This window comes from Nycticebus coucang, chromosome 17, assembly GCF_027406575.1.
Source record: "Nycticebus coucang isolate mNycCou1 chromosome 17, mNycCou1.pri, whole genome shotgun sequence".
In the NCBI taxonomy this organism is placed as follows: domain Eukaryota; kingdom Metazoa; phylum Chordata; class Mammalia; order Primates; family Lorisidae; genus Nycticebus; species Nycticebus coucang.
The window spans coordinates 8,557,564-8,584,908 of record NC_069796.1 but is presented as its reverse complement, the minus strand read 5'-3'; the positions used below and the strand labels follow the sequence as shown (position 1 = coordinate 8,584,908).

Below are 27,345 nucleotides of genomic sequence, written 5' to 3'. Positions count from 1 at the left end.
ACTACTTTAATGTTCATCATCTAGAAGGCAGGAAGCATGGAGCAAGGCTAGGGTTGTAAATGGTCAAGAAACAGCAGTCACTTATATGAAACAGAATGGTCATGCTTGTGATTTGGAGAAAGTTCTTGTATTCGCTATGTTCAGACATAATTACAGAGAAGTCTTATTTTTGCTTTGTTCATTATGGTCACAGAGTGGTTATGACTATTGTTTTGTAAGGTTGTTTCTGTTCAAAGGAACACTCAGGCCTAGCCGAGAATGCCAAGCCAGTTATCAGCACCACCAAGGTCTAGCTAACCGCATGCCAGTGCAGCTTCTGGCTGTCCAGTGCAGTTTTTTTCTCTCCCTAACAAAGCCATCAACTGCTGTAATTTTTCTCTACAATCAAGATTTATAACTCTTACTCATCATAATTATTTCCTGAACATTTAGAATATTAATGTTATTTAGGGTAATGAGTTCCAAAACTTATTACAGGTCTGAAGACAATAATAGTTGCTTACTTAGTCACTGATAAAATATACAAGACTCTGCCACCTACTGTGGTAAAGAAAGAAAAAGAAGAGTGAGAGACAATCCCAGGACTCAAGGAATTTGCAGTTTTTCTGGGGGAATCTGGGAGATGATGATGATGAGTGGTGAGAACAAACATGAAAACCTCTTAACTATAAAACACATGTATCATTTGTCGTAAGAGAGGCACAGAGTCCAATAAGACCAAGGACGACCTGCTTATGGCTGAATGGCTCACGAACTGGGAGTCACAAAACCAGTATTTTAAATTTTGGCAACCACTTCAAAAATCTGAATCTGTTGCTTTATCTTTAAAAACAATAAGTTAGAGATAGATTCCATGTGTAGTTTTGAAAGGGTTGCATGGTACCAGTCGGTCAGTACAGCGATCACGTAGGAAGCTTGTGAAAATCCGGTGGAGCATTCTAGGGCTCCAACTTTAATGAGTGTGAATCTTCATAAGCATTTGAGATTCATCTACATTTTCTTTTATTGGTGAGAATTTTGATAGATGAGTCTATCAGTGTATCAATCCATTCTTCTACTGATGGACATCTGTGCTGTTTGCAGTTCATGAATAAAGTTGCCATTAACATTTTGTACGAGTCTTTGTGGATATACTCTTTTCTTCCCTCTTGTATAAATACCTAGATGTGTGATCTCTGGGTTGTAGGGTAGATGTATTTCATTTATATGAAACTGATAGCTTTATCATTTTTTTTTTTTTTTTGAGATGGGTTTCTCTATGCTTCCCAGCCTGGAGCACAGCAGTACCTATTCATAAAGATAATCATAGTGCACTATGGTCTTGAACATTTGGGCTCATGCAATGCTCTGGAGTAGCTGGGATTACAGGTGTACTCTGCTACATCTGGCTCTGACGGGCCCACATCTTTGACACACAGAAAATAAGTCATAATGCTCTTGCTTTCCGCTGAAAGTTTAGCCCAGTAGAGACCGCAAAAGATCTGTTGTTAGGTCTCAAGCAACCCCTGGTACTCACCAACGGAGCTCAGACCCTGAAGGAAAAAATCTACAAGCAGATGGATGAAAATTATGTAGATAATTCACCTACAGATATTTCTGTAGGTGAATGTTCGGCAGTGAATTTGAAAGTTAGTAACAGGTCTGTGAAACTCTTTGGCAAATTTTTGTTTCTAGGTGTCTTGGAATTCCATTTCATTGTAATTGAGCTCAGAAAGGGGGATCCCTGAATGTGCAGACTTAAAAATCATTTCTGACAGAGACCTACTAAAAGTCTGACAACATGTTTGAAGGTGGTGGTCTCCAAGCAGATGGGCCTCGAATCCTTCCTCAGTTATCCTTAGCAGCAGTTAAAAACACCAGCCACTTTTCTTCCACCCTTCAGCAGGTAACCAGGCTCCACTTAAAAGTAGAAACTATCAGAAAGGAACTCTTTCACCTTCCTGCCAGAAACGTCCACCTCTCTGCATCCATCTGTGCTCTTTATCCTTTCCTGATTGTCTCCAATCACAATGAAGAAGGTATTCCCAAAGTGTCATCCATTCCATCCTGTCTGTCTCCTACTGGCTCATTCCCATCAATACTTGCCACCTGCAATTCTCCCCTTGTGAAACCTACCTCTCCACACCAGGTACCGCGGGTACAATGCTGTCACCGCCCTTTTTAGTCACGTTACCTGCAGAGGCTATTTTCTCTTTCTCACCTGGGTCACCACCAAGATTTGAAAATATGGCAGGCACTGCTCAATGGTGTTTAAACAGATAATGCATGGATACATAGGATTCTGGGTGTGCAGACAATGAAGTCATCCACAGCTGCGTCCTAGACGTTGAGTGACTCACTGGGTTGAGAAACTTTGTTTTTCCGCTATGTACAGGTAATTCGATATATGCTTTCATTTTCAAATAAAGTTGTGGAAAGGCCAGTGATAACAAGTACAAAGGCAAGTGGGTGACACAATGGGCCCCCTGAGCCATCCACCCCCTCCTCGCCTGACTGGGTACGCATCACCCGGGCCGCGCACCTGTCACTTCACCCGAGGAGTCGGGACCCAATTCCGCGCTTCGGAAAGAACCTGCTTTGCAGCCCCGAAGTGGCATCGGTTTCCGCGCCTGGTGTGGGGATGTGGGTGGAAGGTGAGGGAACAGCCGAGTGGCTCCCGGCCAATGGCAGCTCTTGAACTTACACCTCGAGACGTCAGCGCGGCTGTGTAAACGGATGTCACACAGCTGGCTCGGAAGTGTCTCCTCCCGCCTCAGGAAAGGGGCGTGCGCCCAGCCGCCTCTGAGAAACCTCAGGCGACAGCAGGGAGGGGCGAGCGCCGCACCCCGCGAGCCCCGCGCACTCGCCGGCCGGCTTCCTCTCACAGCCCCACTCTGGCAGCCGTCCGGGTGAGCAGCGGGCGCCGGCGTCTCCGCCCCGAGCGCGCCGCCGCCGCCGGCTCCGCCCCCTCCCGGAACGGGCCGCGCGCTCCTGCGGCTTCGAGCCGTGTCGCGGGCGCGCGCGCCGCTGGCGGATCCGCAGTTAAAATGGTCCGAGCCGGACCCGGCCTTGCCCCCGCCGCCGCGCAGACTGACTGAGCCGGCCGGCCGAGCCCGGACTGGTCGCCTAGCCGGCAGGCTCGCTCGCTCCCTCCCTCGCGTCCCCAAAGCTCGCGCCCATCGTTCTCCCGGCTTCCCTGGGCAAAGCATGTAGCCCCCGTCGGGCACCCCGGCGGCCCGCAGCTGACGCCCACCCCCCAGCGTCGCGTGTGTGCCCGTGTGTGCGCAGGGCGGGTGACCCCGCCGCGGGCCGGAGGCCGAGCCAGCGAGCGGCCTGCCCCGCTGCCGGGAGCCCGCCTCTCTGGGCCTCCCTCCCTCCCGTCCCGGTCCCCCGCCTTGGGGCCTTCTATATGGGCCACCTTCTCTCGAAGGAGCCGCGTAACCGCCCGAGCCAGAAGAGGCCTCGCTGTTGCAGCTGGTGCCGGCGCCGGCGCCCTCTCCTCAGGCTGCCCCGCCGGACCCCGGCCAAGGCGTCCCCGCAGCCGGCGGCGCCCCGGAGCCGGGACTGCTTCTTCCGCGGGCCCTGCATGCTCTGCTTCATCGTGCACAGCCCCGGCGCGCCCGCCCCCGCCGGCCCAGAGGAGGAGCCGCAGCTCTCGCCGCCGCCGCGGGACGGGGCCTACGCCGCCGCCACCGCCTCTCAGCACCTGGCGCGGCGCTACGCGGCCCTGGCCGCCGAGGACTGCGCCGCCGCCGCCCGCCGCTTCCTGCTCTCCTCGGCCGCCGCCGCCGCCGCTGCCGCCGCCTCGGCCTCGTCCCCCGCCTCCTGCTGCAAAGAGTTGGGGCTGGCCGCCGCCGCCGCCGCCGCCTGGGAGCAGCAGGGCCGAAGCCTCTTCCTGGCCAGCGTGGGGCCCGTGCGCTTCCTGGGGCCGCCCGCCGCCGTGCAGCTCTTCCGGGGGCCGCCGCCCGCCGAGCCCCCCACGCCCCCCGAAATGGTGTGCAAGCGGAAGGGGGCCGGGGTCCCCGCCTGCACCCCCTGCAAGCAGCCCCGCTGCGGCGGCGGGGGCTGCGGCGGCGGCGGCGGCGGGGGAGCGCCCGCGGGGGGAGGCGCCTCGCCGCCGCGGCCCCCCGACGCCGGCTGCTGCCAGGGCCCGGAGCAGCCCCTCTGCCCCCCGCCCTCCTCTCCCGCCCCCGAAGGTGTCCCCTCCGAGGCCGGCGGGGACGCGGTTCGAGCCGGGGGCACCGCCCCCTCGTCCGCCCAGCAGCAGCATGAATGCGGCGACGCGGACTGTCAGGAGCCGCCCGAGAACGCCTGCGACTGTCACAAGGAGTCGCCCTCGGAAACCCCAGACATCAACCAGCTGCCGCCGTCCATCCTGCTCAAGGTGGGTCTGGGCGAGAGGCGCAGGGACGCCGGCTTCCCCCAGCCCGGCCCCCGCCCCCGAGGTCTCTCCTCCCCCTGAGCGCGGAGGAGGGGGGTCCCTGACAGCCGGGGGAAGTCCGAAGGGGACACTGGGAAGCCAGGGGGGCCCACGCTTCTGGCCTGTTTTTGGAAGTAGAACAACTTGGGAGTATACTGAACGTCTTTTACTAGTTTGTGTTTGTTGACCCACAGTTCAGGGTTCACCTGCTTGTAGATTCCCAACCTAGTAGTTTAGAAACTGTTCTTAGGTTTTCTGTGAACATTAAAAAAAATCAATCTATACCTTGCTTAAAGTGTAAGCTTTGCATGTTAGTATTTGACATTATTGCATACGTTATTGCAGGTTTGACAGCTGCTAGGTAATGTCAGTAACAGGTAACTTTTATTGAGCTTTTTACCATGATCAGGCTCCTTGCCAGAACTTTATATGATCTCGCTTCTTCAGTTACGGCGGTGAGAGGAATACTGCTGCCGCCCTTATTTTATACAAGAAGGCACTGATGTTTCAGTGCTGTGGGTCAGGGTTTACACCCGTGAGTTAGGCAGACGTGGTCTTTGCCCCTGAGGAGCTAACAGTCTAGGGAGACTTGAAGAGGTTGAATGACTTGTGCAAGGTCATACACGTAAAAGGCAGATCTGGGTCTTGACCAGGGCCGGCCTTTAGGCGAGCCCAGCTTAAAAACCCCGGTCTTTATGCTATGTTGCAATGACTTCCTACACTTTAACCTCACATTTAAAAGGTACAAATTACTAGAGGGTAAGTACAGATGTATTTTTGCGGAGTGGGGTGGGAAGGGGTGAGTAGAGGTAGATGTCATATGTGAACTTTGTGTCATTTTCAACTACCAGGTAAATTTTGTGGTTTTGTCAATGCTAGTACAACTTTATTTGTGATGGTTTGTATTATTATTAACTTAAATTCTTTTTTGCTCCTTTTCTCCCACTCCTCCCTATCTGGAGCTTAATAGTATAAACCCTTTCATTGTGGATGATACTTAAGACTAGCCATAAATAACTTTGATAAAAATGTGGCTACTTTTATTGTTACTAAAGTAATTGCTCTATTACAGTTGTTACTGTCACCAATATACTTTTTGATTAGACTATTTGCATATTTATAATCTTGTGTGTTAGAATCTGGTTTACTGTGATATATTAATGTTCTTGTGAATAGTACAGCAAAAGAGTGGGGAAATTTACATTTCTTTCTGTCAAAATTTAATGATTTAACCCATATGGAGGTATATCTGTTAGAGGAGAAATTGCCTATTCTTCATGTGCAAGGCTGCATTTTAGGGCCGAGGGAACTTTCTCCAGTCCTTTATATCAGTGGATGATGTGGATAAATACAGCATTAACAGATACTTGGTATAGAGATTTGATTGCTGTCTTCCTATTTGGCAGGTAAGGCTATTTATAAATGCACTATGACAAAAACCTAGATACTTAAACCATTACTTCATGAAGTAAAGAACATTTTAATATCAAAAGAGGGAGAGAGAGAGAGAAAAGACATGATCTCATTATAAAGAGAAACCTGATAGAATAAATTTCTTGTATATACTACATTCAAATTTACATTTTTGTTGTGGATTGTTGGAAGAAATCGGGCCCAAGGGACATCTGGGGATTACTGATGAAATTGTGCTGTTATGTGTATTTGGACATGTTATGTAGATTTCTGTTCCTTGTATTAGAAACTCAAATAAAGATTGTCTGAATCTCACGGTCCTAGTGGTATTCAGCATGAGTGAATTGTACTGTGTGGGATGAATTGAAATAGTGACTATTCAGTGTCTGTCAATTACAGCTTTTGGAGAACAAAGGCACTGTGGATTCATATCTTGTTCATTGCTGTCTCCTTCCCTCAGCACAGTACCTGGTGTATAGTGGCATTCAGTAAATACTTATGAATAAAGTTTAGTTTGAGGCTAAAGGTGAATAAACCACATCACAGAGAAGTTTCTAGAGAAAGTTTATACTCTAACTGAAATTACTGTTTGAACCACAGTAGAGCCAATTGATGGTGAAAGGGTTCTGGCTTTGTTTCTGGTAAGGACTGGAAGCATTTGGCTTGGGGAAGAGAAGACTCAGGGGAGCAGTGACAGTTTTTTCCTCAGTATTAGGAGAGCTGTTGCGAACATGTATATCCACACCTCCATTGTAAAACGTTCTTAGAAAGTATGCCCAGCTCCTTTGTGGATCAAAAGCATTTAACAGCATTGCTTCATCTTTTGTATTAGCAAGTTACTATAGTTGTAAAATAAAACAGAAGATGGGAAGAATTTGGGAAAGGAAATGTGATTTGAAGGATGGCTTTGGGGAAAGCTACCATCCTTGACCAGTTTTTATAAGGCAAAAGAGAAAAACTAAACTCGGTGTTATTTCATAGGCCAGTTTGGCTCACTATCAACAAGTTTCTCTCTCTCATTTTAGTTTTATATGAGTAATAATTATTACTTGTAGGCCAGGTGCAGTGGCTCACATCTGTAATCCTAGCACTCTGGGAGGCCAAGGCAGGTGGATTGCCTGAGCTCAGGAGTTTGAGACCACTCTGAGCAAGAGCAAGACCCCGTCTCTAAAAAATAGCTGGACATTTTGGTGGGCGCCTGTAGTCCCAGCTACTCAGGAGGCTGAGGTAAGAGGATGATTTGAGCTCAAGAGTTTGAGGTTGCTAAGAGCTGTGATGCTCTGGTACTCTACTGAGGTTGACAAAGTGAGACTCTGTCTCAAAAAAGAAAAAAAATTATTTCTTTAAAATATTCAAAAAATGCAAATACTTGGGTACAATGGCATATACCTATAGATGCAACTACTTGGGGGAGGGGAGATGAGTCGGGAGGGTCACCTTAGCCCAGTTTGAGGTCAGTGTGGAACATAGCAAGACCCCATCTCTGGTTTTCCCAGCCTTTTTTCCTTTTTTTTTTTTTTTCCTTAAGTTTGCTTTATTTTATCCCTACTCTCACATCTAGTTTCCTCTCCAGAGGTAACTAACTACTATTACTAGTTTAGATTTTTTTTTTTCCCTAAACCTGCACTGTCCGGTACATTTGCCACTAGCCACATATATTTAAAGTAGTTAAAATGAAATAAAAATCCAGTTTTCTGCTAATAATAGCTATATTTTAGAATCTATAGTTACATGTAGTTGTGGCTACCATAGTATGTTATGGAGCTCTGAACATTTCTGTCATTACAGAATGCCTTGTGTAAACCTTCATAGCTGTTTTTATAAATGGCATCAAGATGTACATGTTCTGAAATGAAAAACAATTGTGTTAACATGGTTTGGAGGTCTTTCCTGATACTTTCCTTCCCTCTCTTTAACTGCTACATGGTATTATGCAGCATTCTACTGTATTGTATTTCTCTGATATAATGGGTATTTCAGATTTTTTATTGCATATGTGGTCATATTTTTCTAGTGTAGATTTTAAGAAATGGAATTTCAGGGTTGACAAATACATAAATTTAGAATTTTAGTAAGTCCTTTCTAACAATTAGAACTGTTTAAAAATGGAATGAGTTCTTTCTTGAAGTAACCTTACTGAAAATCATAATGATGTGACTTCAGAACAGGGAGAAACTTTTGAGGTTATTTAGTCACTGCCTCCCTTTTATTCACGAAGAAACAATCTTGGAGAAGAGATAAGGCTTACTCTAAGACATGGCAGACTCTGGCCTGGATCCCAGCTTGGTGTTCCTAGGTATAGAGATTTTTTTTTCATTTCCAGATATCAGTGTTTAAGAGGGCCTGAATTTCATAAAATCTCAGGGATTTTATGAAAGAGATTTCTGAATTGGGGCGACTTACATTGGATGTTTACTAAATCACTGTGAATCAGAGCCTAATTTTATAACTGCGTCTATAGGGTTGAGTTGTAGTTTTAAATGTAAGAAAAACCTTTTTTTTTTTTTTTTTTTTTTTTTTTGAGGCAGAGTCTCATTCTGTTGCCCAGGCTAGGGTACCATGGTGTCAGCCTACCTCAAAGCAATGTCAGGACCCTGGGCTCAAGCAATCCTCCTGTGTCAGCCTCCTTAGTCAGCCTTCTGAGTAGCTGGGACAGGCACCCACTACCACATCTGGCTATTTTTTTCTGTTTTTAGTGGGTACAGGGTCTCACTCTTGCTCAGGCTGGTCTTGAACTTCTTGAACTTCTGATCCACCTGAGTTGGCCTCCCAGAGTGCTAGGATTATAGGCATGAGCCACCATGATGGCCTAAATTTGAGAAGCAGAGTGTGGCTCTTCAAAGGTCAGTTCTGGAAATAGCGTTTTCTTTCTTTTTTTTGGGTAGCATTTTCTTAAGTACTTAAGCCTGTTATAGTTGGTCTTTGGTTAATGGAATGTTTTAGGTCAAGTAAACTAGGTTTATTCTTGCAGCCTGTTGCCTTTATAACTGTAAGCAATTCTGTCTACTGATAGTATAATTAGATTATTATAGGATGAAACCACTATGTAAAAAATTTTACCAAGTGATAGCAGTGGAATATTTAGTTACTATTTGAGTGATTGGGTATCTTGAGATCTATAATTAAATATTGGAGACTTTGCCATATATTTAGAAATCTTGTCAGCAGATCTGTTTCTTTCCAAAATTAGGTGGGAGATCCAGAATCCGTCACCAACTAGAAAACCACCTCACAGTGCATTCACCACTGTTAATGTGGATTTTAAATCTTTATTTTTGTAGGCTTAATACCAATAGGTTGACTTAGTGGTCAAAGCAGAGTTTTATGAGTATAAATGTACTTTGGAGGAAAGCTTATTTATGTACCTGAGCTGTTTTTTCCAGATATAAAACAGGGGTAAAAGCACATGGAAATGGGAATTAAAGAAAGAAAGAAACACCTGTTTTTAAGGCTTTGCGTGTAGATTACTAGTTGGTAGGAGGAATAAAGTTATAAATACCATTTTTCAAATACTTGACTTAAAGTACCATTTACCAGGCTATAGAAGAAATGTCTCTGGAGTTCTACAGATAGCTTCAGTTAGTGCTGAAATGAGTGTTCTTAGGAAGTCAGATTCACCATTTTTCTTTGCTGAAGCATGTCAGGTATTCTTGATTACCTTAATTAGGCTTCCAAAGAGTAAGATTTATTTTCTTATTTACATTCGAAAGTTCATAAATTTTGGTGCCTTGTAAATGAATAGCTGTCAAGGGGGTAACCTTGAGTCTTTGTTTGTTAACTTGGGGTGCTAGGTTGTATAAATGATAGGGAAAAGAAGGGAAGACAAATGAAGACTCGCAGAAGCATTTCACTTTACTATAAAAAGTGTTTGGCCTTGCTTATTACCTATTTATTAAATTTCTTTTCACTTGGCTAAACAAAAATAATCTAGATCCATCTGGATTTAGTCAGTGATCTGTGGTTTTTAATAATCATCTCACTTTTACAGAAAAGAAAACTGGCATTCAAAGATAATACCAGACCAGTGTTCGCAACCTTCCTAATGCCTCCTAATGCTGCCACCCTTTAATACAGTTCCTCATGTTGTGACTCCAGCCATAAAATTATTTTCATTGCTACTTCATAACTGTAATTTTGTTACTGTTATGAATCGTAATGTAAATACCTGATATGTAGGATGCATTTTCGTTGTTACAAAGGGGTCGCGACCCACAGGTTGAGAGCCACTGTACTAGATGAAGATAGGCATGTTTCAAACCAAGGTGCTGCTTGGTTCCAGTGACCATCTGTTAAAGGACTAATTAGCTCTTTAAGACCACCTAATTCTTTAACCTTAAACAAATTCTTTAACCTAGTCTCCCTAACTCTTTATTTTCTTATCTATAGAATAAGGAAAATGGAGATAAAAAAGCTGCATGAAGAGGTTGGTGAATCCTTTCCACAAAACAACAACAACAAAACAAGTATTAAGGGCTGGGCATGGTAGCTCATGCCTTGTCTTGGGAAGCTGAGGCAGGTGGATTACTTGAGCTCAGGAGTTCTAGACCAGCCTTACCAAAAGTGAGACCCCATCTCAAAAAATATCTGGGCTTTGTGGCAGGCACCAATAGTCCCAGTTACGTGGGAGGCTGAGGCAAGAGGATTGCTTGAGCCCTAGAGTTTGTGGTTGCTGTGAGCTATGACATCCTGGTACTCCACTGAAGGTGACAAAGTAAGACTTTGTCTTAAACAACAACAACAACAAAACCCAACAAAAAGAGCATTAAAACTAAAATTGCTCAAATCTGAATATCAGTCAAAAGCAGACAAAAAAAATTATGAACATTGATTTTTAAGAAAACTTTTAGAGCTTTAATAAGAATAGTGGAGGTCTGTAGCAATCTTGGGTAGGGCCTTTACTGTGACTTCCTGCCCAGCACATTTGGCAAGAACTGTAGTTTGGAAAACTAGCAGCGTGGCTGTTAGAGGGCAGTGAGTAGAAACCTGTATTTGTCAACTAGAAGTAGTGAACTAAGTCGGGTATGGTGGCTCACGCCTGTAATCCTAGTACTCTGGGAGGCCAAGGCAGGAGGATCCTTTGAGCTTAAGGGTTTGAGACAAGCCTGAGCAAAGGTGAGACCTTGTCTCTACTAAAAATAAAAATTAGCTGGTTGGTTTGGTGGGTGCCTGTCCCAGCTTCTTAGGAGACTAAGGCAGGTGGATCACTTGAACTAGTAGTTTGAGGTTGCTGTGAGCTAGGCTGATTCCACAGCATTTTAGCCTAGGGAACAGAGGGAGACTCGATCTCGGTAAGAGTGGTGAACTTAGCAGGAAAAACCACATGCTGGTCTGGGTTGTGGTGCCAGTTGTGTTGAGTGAGAGACTAGCCTTAAATTAAACAGGCACAGGAGAGAACTGTAACATTATGTAAATCTCTCCACACATCCTGGCTTATTGTGAAACTGTAGGGTGTCCCAAAAGTCACCATGTGTAGGGAAAATGGGAAGTTGTAGCTAAATGTACCTTTATTCATAAAATATTATTCATAGAATTTTATTTATTTAGAAGGTAAATATTTGACGAAGTAAATTTAATGAAGAGGGGTGGTCACTTCTTTGTCCAACTTTGGGACACCCTGTATGTACATGTGCAGGGGAGACCTGAGAGTGTCTAGCAGCAAGCAAGGGCCGAGGCCGAGGCAGACTTGAGAATTGGCTGAGCCTTGATTGAATGTGCCCTTCTTAACCCTCACAGATTGAAGGGGAGGCTTGAGATGTTTGGGCATATCTTTGCCATATAATTAGCTGAAAACTAAGCTGTGCAGACATGGGATTACTTCCCTAGGGAGCCAGGCTAAAAAATATAAATGGGAATTAAAACCTGAACAGAGATATTCATGCTGCAGGGAACCCAGACATGTTAAAAGAGAGAAATATAACCCACACTGAAGGGAAAAGAAAGCAATCAATAGAAACTTAGTGGGCCTAAACTGCTATTATAAACACGTTCAAAGATTGAAAAGAAACCTTATTCAAGTAGTTTAGGAGAATGTGGCGACATTGTTTCAATACTTGAGAAATCTCAAAGAAGTGGAGGCTAAAAACTATCTTACTCTTTTTCATGCTGTTGTAAATGGAAATGGAAGCACTTTCTTAATTTCACCTTCAGATTATTCATTGCTGATAGGTTAAAATATTTGCTTATTACCTCTAAAATTTATTTTGGTGTTTATTCACTATGATTTTCTACATATAAGATCATGACACCTGTGAATGGAGAACGTTTTAATCCTGACCTTCCAATCTGGATGACTTTTATTTCTTGTTTTTTTTTTTGCAAGATTACTTTATGTATTTATTCTTTTAAATGATAGTCTACAGAAAAATAGGCATTATTGTAGGGGTGAAACTTGATTTTGTTACAAGTTACATTAGAAGAATTACTCTGTCTACAAAGGCAAAATGATTAGATTAAATTCATTACAATACCAAATAATTGATTTATTATAATGAAATACTCATGTTTTTTCTTTTCTAAACTGGTTGAAATAACTAATTTGTAGTATGTGGATTTACTGAAAATGGAAAAATCATGCTTCTGCATTCCTGGGTTTCCTTGAACACTAAATGAACTGCTTAGGAGATAGTCCTTGCCAACTTAATAGGCACATTTTGTTCTGTCTTATTTTCTGTCATTTCTTTAGTAAAGTTGCACCAAACTAACCATTCAGTTATACTTGGGTGAGTGTTTACTGCAGCCCAATTCATAATTGCTAAGTAATGGAAAAAGCCCAAGTGCCCATCGATCCACGAATGGATTAATAAATTGTGGTATATGTACACCATGGAATATTATGCAGCCTTAAAGAAAGATGGAGACTTTACCTCTTTCATGTTTACATGGATGGAACTGGAACATATTCTTATTAGTAAAGTATCTCAAGAATGGAAGAAAAAGTACCCAATGTACTCAGCCCTACTATGAGACTAATTTAGGGTTTTCACATGAAAGCTATAACCCAGTTACAATCTAAGAATAGGGGGAAGGGGGAAAGGGAGGGGAGGGAGGAGGGAGGTGGGTAGAGGGAAGGGGATTGGTGGGATTACACCAGCGGTGCATCTTACAAGGGTATATGTGAAACTTGGTAAACGGTCTGTGAAGCTAGTGAATGATGCCCCATGATCATATCAATGTACACAGCTATGATTTAATAAAAAAAAAAGAAAAAAACCCATCAAAATAAAAAATAGGACTTTTATTTCTTTTCCTTGCCTAATTGCCCTGGCCAGACTGTCCAGTACACTGTTGCATGTAAGAAAACATCCTTGTTTTCTTCTTGATCTCAGAGGAAAAACTTGTAATCTTTTACCACTAAGTATGATTTTAACTGAGAATTTTTTTGTAGGTGCTATTTTTCAGGTTGGGGAAATGATCTTTTAGTCCTAGATTTCTGAGTGTTTTAATCAAGAAAGGATGTCGACTTTTTGTCAAATGCTTTTCCCTGCATCAATTGAGATAATTTTTTTTTTTTTACCTTTATAAATATAACACATTACATGAATCTTTTTCACATAATGAACCTTACTGGGGTAAATTCCACTTGGTCATGGTGTATAATCTTTTTATATATTGCTGGATTTAGTTTCCTGATATATATGTATATATTTTGAGACGAAGTCTCAAGCTGTCACCCTGGGTAGAGTGCTGTGCCATCACAGATCACAGCAACCTCAAACTCTTGGGCTTAAGTGATTCTCTTGCCTCAACCTCCCAAGAAGCTGGTACTACAGGTGTCCGCCACAATGCCCGGCTATTCATTTTTTTGGTTGTAGTTGTCATTGTTTGGCAGGCCCAGGCTGGATTGAACCCACCAGCTCGGGTGTATGTGGCTGGTGCCCTAGCCACCTGAGCTACAGGAGCCGAACCAGTTTGCTAATATTTTGTTGAAGATTTTTGTTTTCTGTGTTCCTAAGGAACATTGATATGTAGTTTTTTTTGTGTGTTATTTCTTCATCTGGCTTTGGTATTGGTTTGCTGGCCTCAGAGAATGAGTTGGGAAGTGTTCTTTTATCCTTTATGGAAAAATTTAAGATGAATTGATCTTAATTATTCTTAAGACACATCACCAATGATGTCACCTAGGCCTTTTCTTAAAGCTTTTTTTTTTTTTGTGCAGTTTCTGGCCAGGGCTGGGTTTGAACCTGCCACTTCGGCATATGGGGCCGGCTCCCTACCCCTTTGAGCCACAGGCACCTCCCTCTTAAAGCTTTTTGATTACTGATTCCATCTTGTTACTTGTTACATGCATATCCAGATTTTCTGTCAGTTTTTGTAGTTTATATCTTAGGAATTTGTCATCTGTTTCATTAATTTTTGGCATACAGTGTTCATAGTATTCTTTGATAATTGTGTTTTTGTAAGGTTGATAGTAATGTCTCTGTTTTCATTTGTGATTTTGAGTTCGAGTCTTTTCTCTTTATTCTAAGTCTTGCCCAAGGTTTGCAGTTCTTTCCAAATAATCAACTTTTGTTTTTGTTAATTCTATTTTTTGTCTGCTCTAATTTTTATTGCCTTAATTCTTCTTGGTTTGTGTTGAATTTTCTTTTTTTGTAGTTCCTTAAAGTGGAAGTGTAGGTTATCAATTTGAGATTTTTTTTTTTTTGTAATGTAGTTGTTTATAACCCATGGATTTTACTAAGTGCTTTTGTTTTCATTCATCTGAAATATTCTGTGTTGCTTATGGTTTCTTCTTACCCATTGATTGTTTAAGACTGTGTTGTTTAATTTCCATGCACTTGTGAAATTCCCAGATTTCCTTCTGTTATTGATCTCTAATGTCATTTCATTATCTTTGGAAAAGATACTTTGTATGATTTTAATCTTTTAAAACTTATTGATGTTGGATTTGAAGGTGGCTACCTGTTTCCTAAAATATTGGAGTTTCAGGCAGCTGTCTGCATCCTCAGTTCTTGGGGTGCTCTTGGCTGAAGAATGACCAGCCACCCAAAGTTAAGGCAAGCATGAAAGAAAGTTCATTGCGGAAGAGAAAGATAGGTTTATAGAGTAAGAGTGTTTCCAGAGCAAGGTATGTTCACTGTACAGTAAACAGGCCTTCATGGTTGAGACAAAAGGGCAAAGAGGCTCGGGTTATGGCTGGCTGTTCTGTCTTACCCTGCCTGGATTGGGCCTCATGGTTCAGAGGTCACCTTGGAACCAGAGTTTTGCTGGCATGCAGACCTCCCATAAGCCTCTCTGAAAGCCCACTGGGTGGGGTGTGGATTACAGTGACACAATAATCAGCCTCAATGCTGTTCTAGGTCATCTTCAAGACTCTGTTGTACCTGTTGCTAGGTTTTGCAGTTGGCCTGCTAAGTTCTGATTGGTAGGTGTTCCCTCTTCCCCAGGTGGGAGCAATCGCTCCAGACAGGATTAAGGTGAGATGGGGGACTGGGGGCCCTGCCCTTGTCCTTTCTCTTCTAAGAGAGCTAGATTTCTAGCTGTCTACCTAACACTGAGAATTTATGGTCTGTCCTTGAGAATGTTTCCTACGTACTTAAGAAGAATGTGTGTATTGTGTTGTGTGGAGTGTTCTATAGATGTCTGGTGGGCCTAGTTTGGTTTAAGTTTTGTTCAAGTCTTCAATTTCCTTGTTATTCTTTTGTGTGGTGGCCTTACTGATTATTGTTAAGTGGGACTTGGAAGATACCAAGAATCATTGTAGAACTGTTTATTTTTTCCCTTCATTTCTGTCAGTTTTGCTTTATATATTTTGGGGCTCATGTTAGGTACACATATATAATTGTTACATATTTTTTGAAAGATTGATCCTTTTATCATTGTCCTTTCTTTTCCTTCTTTTTTTTTTTTGGGGGGGGGGAGAGGCTCTCTCTCTGTCACCCTAGGTACAGTGTAGTGGTGTCATTGTAACTCTCTGCAGCTGGAAACTCCTGGGCTCAAGTAATCCTTGTGCCTCAAGCCTCCCAAGTAGCTGGGAATACAGGTGCATGGCACAGTGCCTAGCTAATGTTTCTATTTTTTTCTTTGAGACAGAGTCTCACTCTGTTGCCATGGTATCATAGCTGAGCAACGTCAGACTCCTGAGTTCAAGCTGTCATTTTGCTTCAGCCTCCTAAGTAGCTGGGTCTACAGGGGACTGTAGGCATCTTCCACAATGCCCACCTGTGTTTTTTATTTTTAGTAGAGATGGGGTCTTGCTCATGCTAAGGCGGTCTCAAACTCAGGTGATCCACTGGCCTCTGCCTCTCAGAGTGCTAGGATTATAGGTGTGAGTCATCTCGCCTGACCTTGACTATTTTTTTAGTAGACATGGCGTCTGGTTCTTGCTCAGCCATTCTTTTTGTCTTAATGTCTATTTTGTCTAACATTAATGTAGATACTCCAGCTTTCTTTTGGTTCATGTTTTTTTCCTTTCCTCTTTCTTTTCTCTCTTGACTGTATCTATTAGTGAGTACATCCTTTTGCTTTCAACGTGTGTATATCTTTGGATCTAAAGTGAATTTCTTGTAGATAGCATATATTTGGATTATGTTTTTAATTCCATTTTTTCATTCTCTGTTTCTTAATTGGAGAGTTTAGTTCATTTACATTTGATGTAATTACTGATAGGAAAAGCCTTCTACCATTTTCTTGTATTTTTGTGTCATTTTTTTGTTCGTTAATTCTTTGGGTGCTGTTTGTGTTAGATATTTTCTAGTGTGCCCTTTTGATTCCTTTCTCATAAATACATGTACTTTCATATTTTATATGTGTTTATATATTATAGAGAAAAAATAACTATGTATTTCTTAGTGTTTGCCTTGAGGTTTCTAATTTTCATTATATCTTAGAACTATCTAGTTTGAATTAATATCAGTTCAGTTTTGTTGGTATACAAAAACTTTGCTTGTATATTATGTTATTGTCACAAATTATACCTTTATATGTTTTGCACCAATCAACATAGATTTTGACTTATTTTTATTTAAGTTGTCTTTTATATCAATAGCAGGGGTTGTAAACCATAATTGCATTAACACTGACTTTTATATTTACAATGTAAATGCCTATCTTTACCTATATTGTTTGTTCATATGATTGCAAGCTACTGTCTGGTGTCCTTACATTTCAGCCTAAAGGAATTCCCTGTAGCATTTCTTTTGGGGTAAATCACCTAATGACAAACTTCCTGTTTTTTAAAATCTGGAAATAGCTTAATTTGTGAAGGATAGGTTTGCTAGATAAAGAATTCTTGGTTGACAGGTTTTTTTTTTTTTTTAAGCACTTTGAATATGTTATTCCACTGTCTACTGACCTTTGTGGTTTTCAAAGAAAAATCTGTTGTTAATCTTATTGAGGATCCTTTGTTCCATCTCCACCCCATAAGTTACTTTTTTTTTTTTTTTTTTTTTCTGTTTTCAGGATTCTTTCTTTGTCTTTGTTTTTGAAAAATTTGAGTATGGCATAGCTTGGTGTGGATACCTTTGCATTAATCCTATTTAGAGTTCATTGAGCTAATGAGCTAGATTCATGTCTTTCATCAAATTTTGAAAAATTTAGCCATTATTTCTTCAATTTTTGTTATTTTTATTCATTTATTTTTTCTTGAGGTAGAGTTTTACTATGCCGTCCTCAGTAGAGTGCCGAGGTGTGATATCTCACAGCAACCTCAAACTCTTGGGCTTAAGCAATTCTCTTGCCTCAGCCTCCCAAGTAGCTGGGACTACAGATGCCTACCACAACGCCTGGCTATTTTTTTGTTGCAGTTGTCGTCGTTTAGCAGGCCCAGGCTGGGTTTGAACCCACCAGCCTCGGTGTATGTGGTGTACCCTCGGTGTACCCTAAGCACTGAGTGATGGGTGCCAAGCTGCTTCAAATATTTTTTCTGCCTCTTTCACTCTCTTCTACTTCTGTGGCTCCTGTTATGTATATGTTAAAATGTCTCAGTGGTTGGGAGTGGTGGCTTATGCCTATAATTGTAACACTTGGGGAGGCTGAGACAGGTGGATTGCTTGAGGAGTTCAAGGCCAAGCTTGAGCAAGAGAGAGATCCTGTCTCTAAAAAATAGCCAGGCATTGTGGTGGATACCCCAGTTACTTGAGAGTCTGAGACAAGAAAATCACTTGCCCAAGAGTTTGAGGTTGCTGCCAGCTGTGACACCATAGCACTCCACTGAGGGCAATAAAGTAAGACTGTCCCGCCCCCCTCCCAAAAAAAGGAAAAAAGTTTCATGATGTCTGGTGGGTATTTTATGCTCTTTTTATTTTCCTTCATTCTTATTTCTTTCTATTATTCACACTCAGTAATTTCAGTTGACCTGTGAGTTTGCTAATTCTTTTTTGTTACAGGGGTTTGAAGGATGTTGGTGCAGAACATAGAACGAGATATGACCAGAAGCAGTGGTAACACAGAAGCTTAATTGGGTGGCTCTTGTACAAGTTTACCTGAGAGGAAACATCTTTTACTGTATGAAACTGTATGGAAGCTTAGAGCAAGGGGGCACTGTACAGAAAGGAAGGAGGGCAAGGAAGCTCTTGGAGAAATGGGGATTTAGAGAGGAGGCTTACCTGTCTAGATGATATGACTCAGCAGCATGGTGATGTGCTCTGGATCAGAGGACACCAAAGGCAGCCACAGCCTATGGTCTTCTACCTATAAGGCCAAACAGCTGTCAGGGGAGGATTTGCAGGGTGTACAAAGCAGGCAAACTTGAGATGGCTAAAGATGAGAAAAATTTGTTTGGTACTAGGTGCTTTTTGAGTGGCTCAGTCTCAGTGCGCAGTGAAAAAAATATCCTAGGGGCCAGTACACAGAGGCCAGCTTTGGCTCATTTATATAACACTTCTTGCTTGTTCTAATCTTCTGTTGAATCTGTGTAGTGAATTTTTTATTTCAATTGTTATATGATTTTTATTATAGAATTTTTGTTTGATTAGCTTCCATAATTTGTACTTTTCATTAATATTCTTCAGTTGATGAGATATCTCTACTTGATTCTTGAGGTTTCCTGTAGTTCTTTGTATGTGGTTTCCTTGAGCTTTTTGAGAATATCTTAAATTGTTGAGATATTGTCTGTATCTAGTAAGTTCAGTGTACAGGCTTCCACATGGACAGTTTCTATTTATTTCTTTTTTTTCTTGTGAGTGACTGGCAAATTTTAGCCCTATATAGGCCAAACATTCTCCCAGTTTTTGTTAGCATTCTGTTAATAAAATTTTGTTAACAGTTTCTGTTAATAAAGTTTTATTGGCACAGAGTAATGCATATCTATTTATGTATTATCAATGTTTGACCTCAATTCCAAGCTAACGGATAAAAGGAAAAATAAAAACAGGAAACTGATCTTTGTTATTGATCATTCTTCAAATTTTGGTACCCTCCACAGTTCATTTATTAGTAACTTTTTAGAGTTGAAGTACTTTTAGCATGTTGCCAAGACATTCTAATGAGTATGAATGAGAGGCTATGGTGGGGTTAATTTGCCTTTACTGTGATTAGAGGCAAATTAACTAGGTGGTTCTCATATGTATTCTGTGCTTGTTACTAGAGCTTTTGGAAGAAAAGTGGTGGTTGTGAAGGGGGAAAGGCAGTTTTGTTTTCCCAGAGCTGAAGATTTAAGAATAATAGAGAGTCTAGCTTACACGTCTACAGCTTTTGTCTGTCACATTCTCCTCCCCTGTGTGCGTTTTCTCTGGGTTTGATTCTCTGGTTTCTTACCATATCCCACAGCTGTATACCTTAGGTTATGTCTAAGCTGTGCATGTATCTAAATGATCCTAGTACAAATGAGTGTGTCTGTGTGAGTGTGAGTGCATTCCATGATAAAACAGCATCCTGTCCGGAGTGGGTTCCTGCTTTGGGCCCTGAGCTGCCAGGATAGGGTCCTGCCACCTGCAACCCTGAACTGGAATAACTGGGTAAATGATGATCTTGTTTTTATTCATATGTGTATCTATAGTTCACATTTATTTTAATGTGGATTGGTCTTTATTTAGCAGTTTGGTTGGTGATGCTTTTGTGACCAGAAATATGCCATGGGAACTTAACTCTTGTGTGTATAAATTAGTGTATGGTAAAACTGGTTTGGTTAGAATTGTAGTTTCCAAGAACCTTTTGATGATGATAAGTGCAGCTTTACTGTACTGTACTCTATTTCAGGCATTGTGTTCCCTCAGCTTTCATAATTACCCTATTAGTTAAATATCATATTATCCCCATCGTAAAGATGAGGAAGTTGAAGTACAGAAAGGTTAGGTAATTTGCCCATAGTTACATAGATAATAAATATAAATCCCTGACTCAAACCTAAGATAAGGCAATTTAGTGTTAGAGTTTATGTTCTTTTTTAAAATTTTCACATAGTGTTGTGGAAATGTTCATAGACAAACCAGAGCAGAAAATGGTATAGTGAGCACTTCATGTATCCTTCATCCAGTTTTAACAGTTTTCAGTGTTCTGTAGTCCTTACTTTATCTATGTTCCACCAACTTTTTTGTCTTCAATAAAGTATCTGAAAACAAATTCTAGGGACAATATCATTTCAGCACAAACACTAAATTATGTATCTAAAATGGATAACAGTTTTTAAAAAAATTAACTTCTTTTAAAGAAGTTATCTTATAGTTCAATTCAGGATCTCAGTATGGTCCACTCATTGTACTTGTTAATCTTAATTTTCAAAAATATTGGCCCTACCCCTACCCTAACCAACTTTTTATGATGTAACTTTTTAAGATTCTTTTAAAAAATAGCTATTTATTTTGGAATTATTTTATTTTATTTTATTTATTTATTTATTTATTTTTTTTGTAGAGACAGAGTCTCACTTTATGGCCCTCGGTAGAGTGCCGTGGCCTCACACAGCTCACAGCAACCTCCAACTCCTGGGCTTAAGCGATTCTCTTGCCTCAGCCTCCCGAGTAGCTGGGACTACAGGCACCTGCCACAACGCCCGGCTATTTTTTGGTTGCAGTTTGGCCGGGTCCGGGTTCGAACCCGTCACCCTCGGTATATGGGGCTGGCGCCTTACTGACTGAGCCACAGGCGCCGCCCCGGGCATATTATATGTGCTTTGATATGAAATGATTTTAGATTTATAGAAAATTGCAGTGATAGTACAGAGAGTTTCCCTACACTCCTCACCTACTTTGTTACCTCTAATTTTATTTGCCAAAACCATGAAAGCAGCACTAGTATTATGCATTACTATTAATTACATTTTGGTCTTTATTTGGATTTCACTAGTTTTTCCTTTAATGTCCTTTTCTGTTCCAAGACCAACATGTTTATGTTCGTTATTTTTTTCTCCTTAGTTTCTTTTGGGTTGTGATAGTTCCTCAATATTTCCATATTTTTCGTGGCCTTGAATTTTTGAAGGAGCCTTGATCAGGTATTTTGTAGAATGTCTGCAGCTGACATAAGTGTTTTTCTCAGGATTAGATTGGGGCTATGACTTTCTGAGAAAAGATACCAGAGAAGTTAAAGTACCTTTCCCACGATTTACATTTCTTTTTGATTTTTCTCTGTTTTTTAAATCACATATAAAAAGTTTGCATTGTTTCAAAGTCAAACTATAAAACTTAAAAGTAGTCTTTTTTGGCGGGGTGGGATGGCTCACAGCATTCTGGGAGGCCGAGGCAGATGGATTACTAGAGCTCAGTAGTTTGAGACCAGCCTAAGCAAGAGTGAAACCCCATCTCTACAAATAGCTGGGTGGGCACCTGTAGTCCCAGCTTCTTGGGAGACTGAGGCCAGAGGATTACTTGAGCCCACGAGTTTGAGGTTGCTGTGAGCTGTGATGCCATGGCACTCTGCTGAGGGCAAAAAGTTGAGACTCTATCTCAAAAACAAAAACAACAAAAAGAGTAATCTCTGCTAACACTCTCCATTTCCAGTATTTTTTCCCCTTAGAAAGGAAAGCATTTCTTAAAATTACTTTTTGGCTTATCCTTTCACTTTTTGTTTTCTTTCAAAGCTAACACACACTTGAAAACATACACATGAGTGAGTATATGCCTGCCTCTTCCTCTCTTTTTCCACAACACATACGTAATCGTCCGTATTCTTAGTTCCTTTGCCGTACTTTCTCTTTAGGGCAGTCTCTTATGGCAACTTTCTCAATGATGGCCCCTTGTATTTAGGATGACTTTCTTTTTAAAAAGGTATTTTCTTTTCTAACAAAACCTTTTTCCTGTGCTTTGAAAATGATTAGGATGTATCACATGGCTCCTTTTTTTCTTTACAGATATTTTCCAATTTGTCCCTGGATGAGCGGTGCCTTTCTGCATCATTGGTTTGCAAGTATTGGCGTGACCTTTGTTTAGATTTCCAGTTTTGGAAGCAGCTGGATCTTAGTAGTCGCCAGCAGGTATGGGCTCTAATTTTAAGAAACACTCAATTTAGCTTACTCAATTAAAAAATGTCTTTATTCCTCTTCCAGCAGCTCCCCAGTGTTATTTTTCAAGACAGTTCAAATAATTACAATCTGTAATTTTGTGCTTTTGAAATTTTTGTTGTGTCTGTTTAAGTTAAAGCCATATTGTCATGATGAACAAGATAGTTTTTAGTGTAGACTGGCCCTTTTGGGTTGCTTTTTAATCCTTTATGTTTTAGTCTTTTTGTTTTCCACCCCTGTTTTTACCTTTTAAAGAGAATTATTAAACTTTTTAGAGGGGAGGTCATATCATAAATATTAATAGTGGAAAATGATGACCAACATTTATATAACACTGCCTCTATGCACTGTACTATTTCTAAAGGTTTTATTCATATTAATTCATTTGATCTCCCAGCAACCCTATGAGTAGATATGATTTTCTGTGTTTTGTAGATGAAGAAATGGAAGTCAGTGGCTAAGATAACTTCTTTAAATTTTTCCTTTCAATGGATTTTTTAATCCTCCCCATTGCTCTGCTGCCTAGTATGTTTATATGGTGGCCTAAATTAGGAAAAAAGACAGGGTTTATAGTGCTTATTGCAAACAGTTCATTGAATTTGTTAGACACTCTTTAAATCTTGCTAGTCAGTATTTGGCATTAGAAATATCTATAAACGTGTAATAAGAATAAAATTTTCTTGAAGTATATTACTAGTGGTACATTATTGAAGTAATATTCCATGGTATATTACTAAGGGTATGCTAGTAAAGGTTTAACAACTGGCTTAAAAAAGCCCCAGATTGTAATATTTGCCAGTTTCTGTGGTATAAATACTCCTGTCCTGGCCAGTTCAAGCTACACATGTTATGCCACTGAATGCCAGTTTGGAAAGACGTGAACACCATAAAATCTTGTTAGGTGATATGAGTCAGCTTCAACATACCACTGGTAGCACGTGTTTGTGTGTGTATAACAAACATGCTTTAAACATGTTAAGCAAGTTCCAGAGCACACACTTATGTATAAATTGCTTTGCTATTATTTATTTATTTTTTTTGCCTCCTTGGTAAGAAGTTAAAACAATTTCAGAATTAGTTATTTATTTGGGTTTTGTGTCCAAGGAGACTGATGAGAAGTTAGTGTGCCTAATAGAGCAGAGAGGTTAAATGTGAAGGAATCCATTGGCTCATTACTTTATTACTCAGATGTCTGAGCTATTTGTTATGAACTCAGACAGAACAGCTTTCCCCGGGTGGCGCCTGTGGCTCAGTGAGTAGGGTGCTAGCCTCTTATACTGGGTTTGAACCCAGCCCTCGCCAAACTGCAACAAAAAAAAAGCTGGGTGTTGTGGCAGGTGCCTGTAGTCCCAGCTACTCGGGAGGCTGAGGCAAGGGAATTGCCTAAGCCCAGGAGTTGGAGGTTGCTGTGAGCTGTGATGCTACAGCACTCTACTGAGGGTAACAAAGTTAGACTCTGTCTCTAAGAAAAAAGAAGAATAGCTGTCCCCATCTACTGATTATAAGGTTTGAATATGAAAAGAATAAAACATGCAAGAAGAGATATGTCAGAGTGTTAGCTTTTCAGGGAACTCTCTGAACAGCATAAACAAAGATATTATAGTTTTATCTTTGGCTCTTCTCCTAGTGCTGCTCAGTACTCCAGTTCTTTCCTTCTTCCATTCTAAATTTTATGTGCATTTCTTTCTTTATAATTTTTACTCACAGAACTTGAATGGTATTAACTCTGTTTTCCTTTGGGGAATGTGGTAATTGGGAACGGGCTATGTAGAGACTGATTTTTTTTTTTTTTTTTTAATTCATTTGGTCATAGGAGTTTTTCACCAGATGAATTTTTTTTTTTAATTTTTAATTTTTTTTGGGGGGGGGGAATTCACTGAGGACACAAATAATTAGGTTATACTGATTGTAGCACCAGATAAATTTTAAGACTACTTATATTTAGCATTGAGTCTTCTGAGAAAATGTTTTGACATGGGCATTTCTATATAGCCTTTGGTGTTTTGATATATAAAATGTAATGTTTTCTAAGCTATGAATTAATTACATGTGAGGTAGCATTCTGATTAGAAATAGTGAAACAATTCAAATTTATATACTGTGGTATCATCTGAGGTGTAAGAAATCAAGATTCATATATCGTGATAACTGATGTACACTATTTCCTGCCTGAAAAATAGAGAACAAAGAATCTAAAATCTCTATACAGTTTTGCTTGTCGTGGGTTTTTGGTGACTCTGAAGGTTTAATTAACATGAATTTTTTCAAGGATAGATTTTTAGCCTTTTAATGAAAACTAACATGTATCCTTCCTGGGAATATTCTGATACTACTTCTGACACCAAATGTGTAGAGTTTCTACCACACTAACAACCAATTCTCCAGTACCTCTGGATGTCCAACAGTTCAATTCAGGGCTGACACTAATTTCCAGAGTTACGAGCTCAGTCTCAGGAGACTGCCCCCACTTCATATGTCAGTGGCGAGTCCCATGAGCCACCCATACTAATAACTGATCATCTAAAAATTCTGGAGTTCCCCCTGTCCCCTCAGTTTCCATAATTGGCTACAACTATTCAGAGAACTCAGGAAAATACTCATATTAGATTTTGGTTTGTTATACATGTAAAGGATTCAACTCAGGCCCAGCCAAATGGGAGAGCAATTTAGAGCAAGGTATGGTGTGTGCCGCCCTCCTGGTGCTTTGATGTGTTTATACTTGAATCTCCTGTTCAGTGGTTTCTCGGACCTTTTTGTAAACCTTTCTCCTCTCCGTAGAGTTTGGAAGTGGGGCTGAAAGTTACCACTCTCTCATCACCTGTTTAGCCTCTCTGGTCGCTGGGGCTCCACTCTGAGTCACCTCATTCGTATCAACTCAGCTGTGGTCAAGGGGCTTGTTATGAATCATAAAAGACACTATCACCAGAAATTCCAAGGGTTTTAGGAGCTCTGTTCCATGACCTGGGAACGAAGACCAAATATATTTTTTATTATACCACAGTTCTTGTTATGCTTTAATGTAAGAATGTTTTTCATTTGATTGTGTTTTTATTTTATAATCTAATTATTTATTGAGGAAAATTTAGCAAAATAATAGGAACAAGTTATTACTTTAGTAAAAGTTTAAATTTATTGCTTCCTTTTTTCTCACAGGTTACTGATGAATTATTGGAAAAAATCGCATCAAGAAGTCAGAATATAATTGAAATCAACATTTCTGATTGCCGCAGTATGTCTGATACTGGCGTGTGTGTTTTAGCATTTAAGTGTCCTGGGCTGCTTAGGTATACAGCCTACAGGTGTAAACAGCTTTCTGACACCTCTATTACTGCGGTTGCCTCTCACTGCCCTTTACTTCAGAAAGTACATGTAGGCAACCAGGACAAACTTACTGATGAAGGACTCAAGCAGGTAATTTTAGCATTTATAGAATGATTTTGATTATATTAATTTAAAATATTTTCTTGTAGCAACACTTTAAAATGTTGTTAAAAATAATGCTCAGAGAGCAAAGTGAGTCATCTTTTTTGTGTATCAGTGAATACTTGTTAAGTTCAGTGAACTACAGTGTCATGGTTATAATCAGTAAACTAACTTTGTTGTGTTTTGTAGTGAGAGCCTGAACTTCTGTGACCAACCATTTTATTAATTTACTCTTTTGTTACTTAAATGTTGTGACAGATTTTACTTTAGGTAATAGTTTGCAGTTTGGGTCAGCATGAACTTTTAAAAATTAACTTTTAATTCCTCGTTTATGTTACTACATGACATACTTACATGCCTTAAAATATTGAATTGTTTTGACATATAAATAGGAAGTCCAAATTTAAGAATATAAAATGAAGAAAAAAGTGACAGTTACCTATATTTGGCATAATAATTGGATTAAAAATGGCATTTTACATATTTTATTTGATACACTTCCTTTGGAAATGGTATTTAAAGTTTCTTGGCTCAGAGTAGATTATTCATTCAACAAATGAATATCCTTACATTTAAATACCATATAGGCATTAACTGAAAGTTTAGTATTAGAAGAAATTTGAAGAAATTTCATCCTAATTAGTAAATACTTGGCATGTCAATCCAATTTATATTAAAATGTTATCAATTTATAAGGCAGCCTATTTTGTTTGTAAAGAAAAATTGTGCAATAATAGCCTTGTTTTAATATTTTTCTTTAGTATTCACTAGCAAAGCATTTTATGAAGTTCTTAAGTGTGTTAAAACAAATTAATGTTTTATGGGGAAATTATATCTTCTGGATATAGCATGATTTTATTTATTTTGACAGAAATTTCTTAGCAATTTATGCTTTACAGTGAAACATTTCTAATAGGTCTATGTATTTATTAAGAACTGGGTTAAACCTGTTTATAGGTACCAGTGTAGCAGGCTGCTGAGTGTGTTCTTAGTAATATTTGTGAAAAAGAGTGAACATTAGAGTTATGGTTGAAGCAGAGGGAAACTAGAAAGTTCCTTAACAAGCAGAAGTTAGTGTGCCAATCCAGTATTATTAACTTATCTAATATTTACAACTTTGACACTAATTATTTAAATCTTCCCTTGAATGTGAGATATTTTGGACACTGTCAACCTATTTAGATTAGATCTGTGCTTTAAATTTTCATGGTTTCTGAGTTATGAATTAGTTATATGTGAGTTAAATTCTTATAAAAGTAGTAAAATATCTAAATTTTTTCTCCCTTAGGTAATTGTCTTCTTAACTACACAGGACTCTGACTGCAGTGTAGAGAAAATATTTTCCTCTGCTTAAGAATGTGCTATGGCAGAACATGTTCTCTTTTAGACTCTTCTGATGGAAGAGGGGAATGGGTATAGTAGAAAATAGATCTGGAGTTTAATATTTTCATATATACATACACTAGAAATAAGTTTTATGAAGCAATACGTACCTTTATGTGCAAAGTACATTGATAATATCTATTGCTACGTTCAATTTTAGCTTTGATTAAATTAATTTTATGATCCAGTGAAGTTTGGTGAACTGTGAAGTTCTTTTACTGTTAATTTATATGTGCATGCTTTTTGAGTTGTCAGTTTGTTTGCACAGTTACTTAAAAGCATTTTAATTTGGAGTTCTAATACATCTAGAATTTAATATTTTAACAATTTTTCTCAAACTTGTGGTAAAGCGCCTAAT

General features: G+C 40.1%; 2 protein-coding genes across 3 annotated transcripts in view; one reads left to right on the top strand and one right to left on the bottom strand.

Annotated features, from left to right (window-relative positions):
- Window positions 1-3,188, bottom strand: part of LOC128568480 (uncharacterized) — a 56,763-nt gene extending 53,575 nt beyond the window's left edge. Inside the window, exon 1 of the mRNA XM_053566187.1 lies at window positions 2,522-3,188. Coding sequence (XP_053422162.1) covers window positions 2,522-3,188 — 667 coding nt within the window. The remainder of the gene's footprint in view (window positions 1-2,521) is intronic.
- Window positions 3,189-3,388: 200 nt separating this feature from the next.
- Window positions 3,389-27,345, top strand: part of FBXL17 (F-box and leucine rich repeat protein 17) — a 495,184-nt gene continuing 471,227 nt past the window's right edge. For both annotated transcript variants that reach the window (XM_053566502.1, XM_053566501.1), the window contains exons 1-3: window positions 3,389-4,363; window positions 22,032-22,154; window positions 25,335-25,592. In XM_053566502.1, the coding sequence (XP_053422477.1) occupies window positions 3,389-4,363; window positions 22,032-22,154; window positions 25,335-25,592 (1,356 nt within the window). The remainder of the gene's footprint in view (window positions 4,364-22,031; window positions 22,155-25,334; window positions 25,593-27,345) is intronic.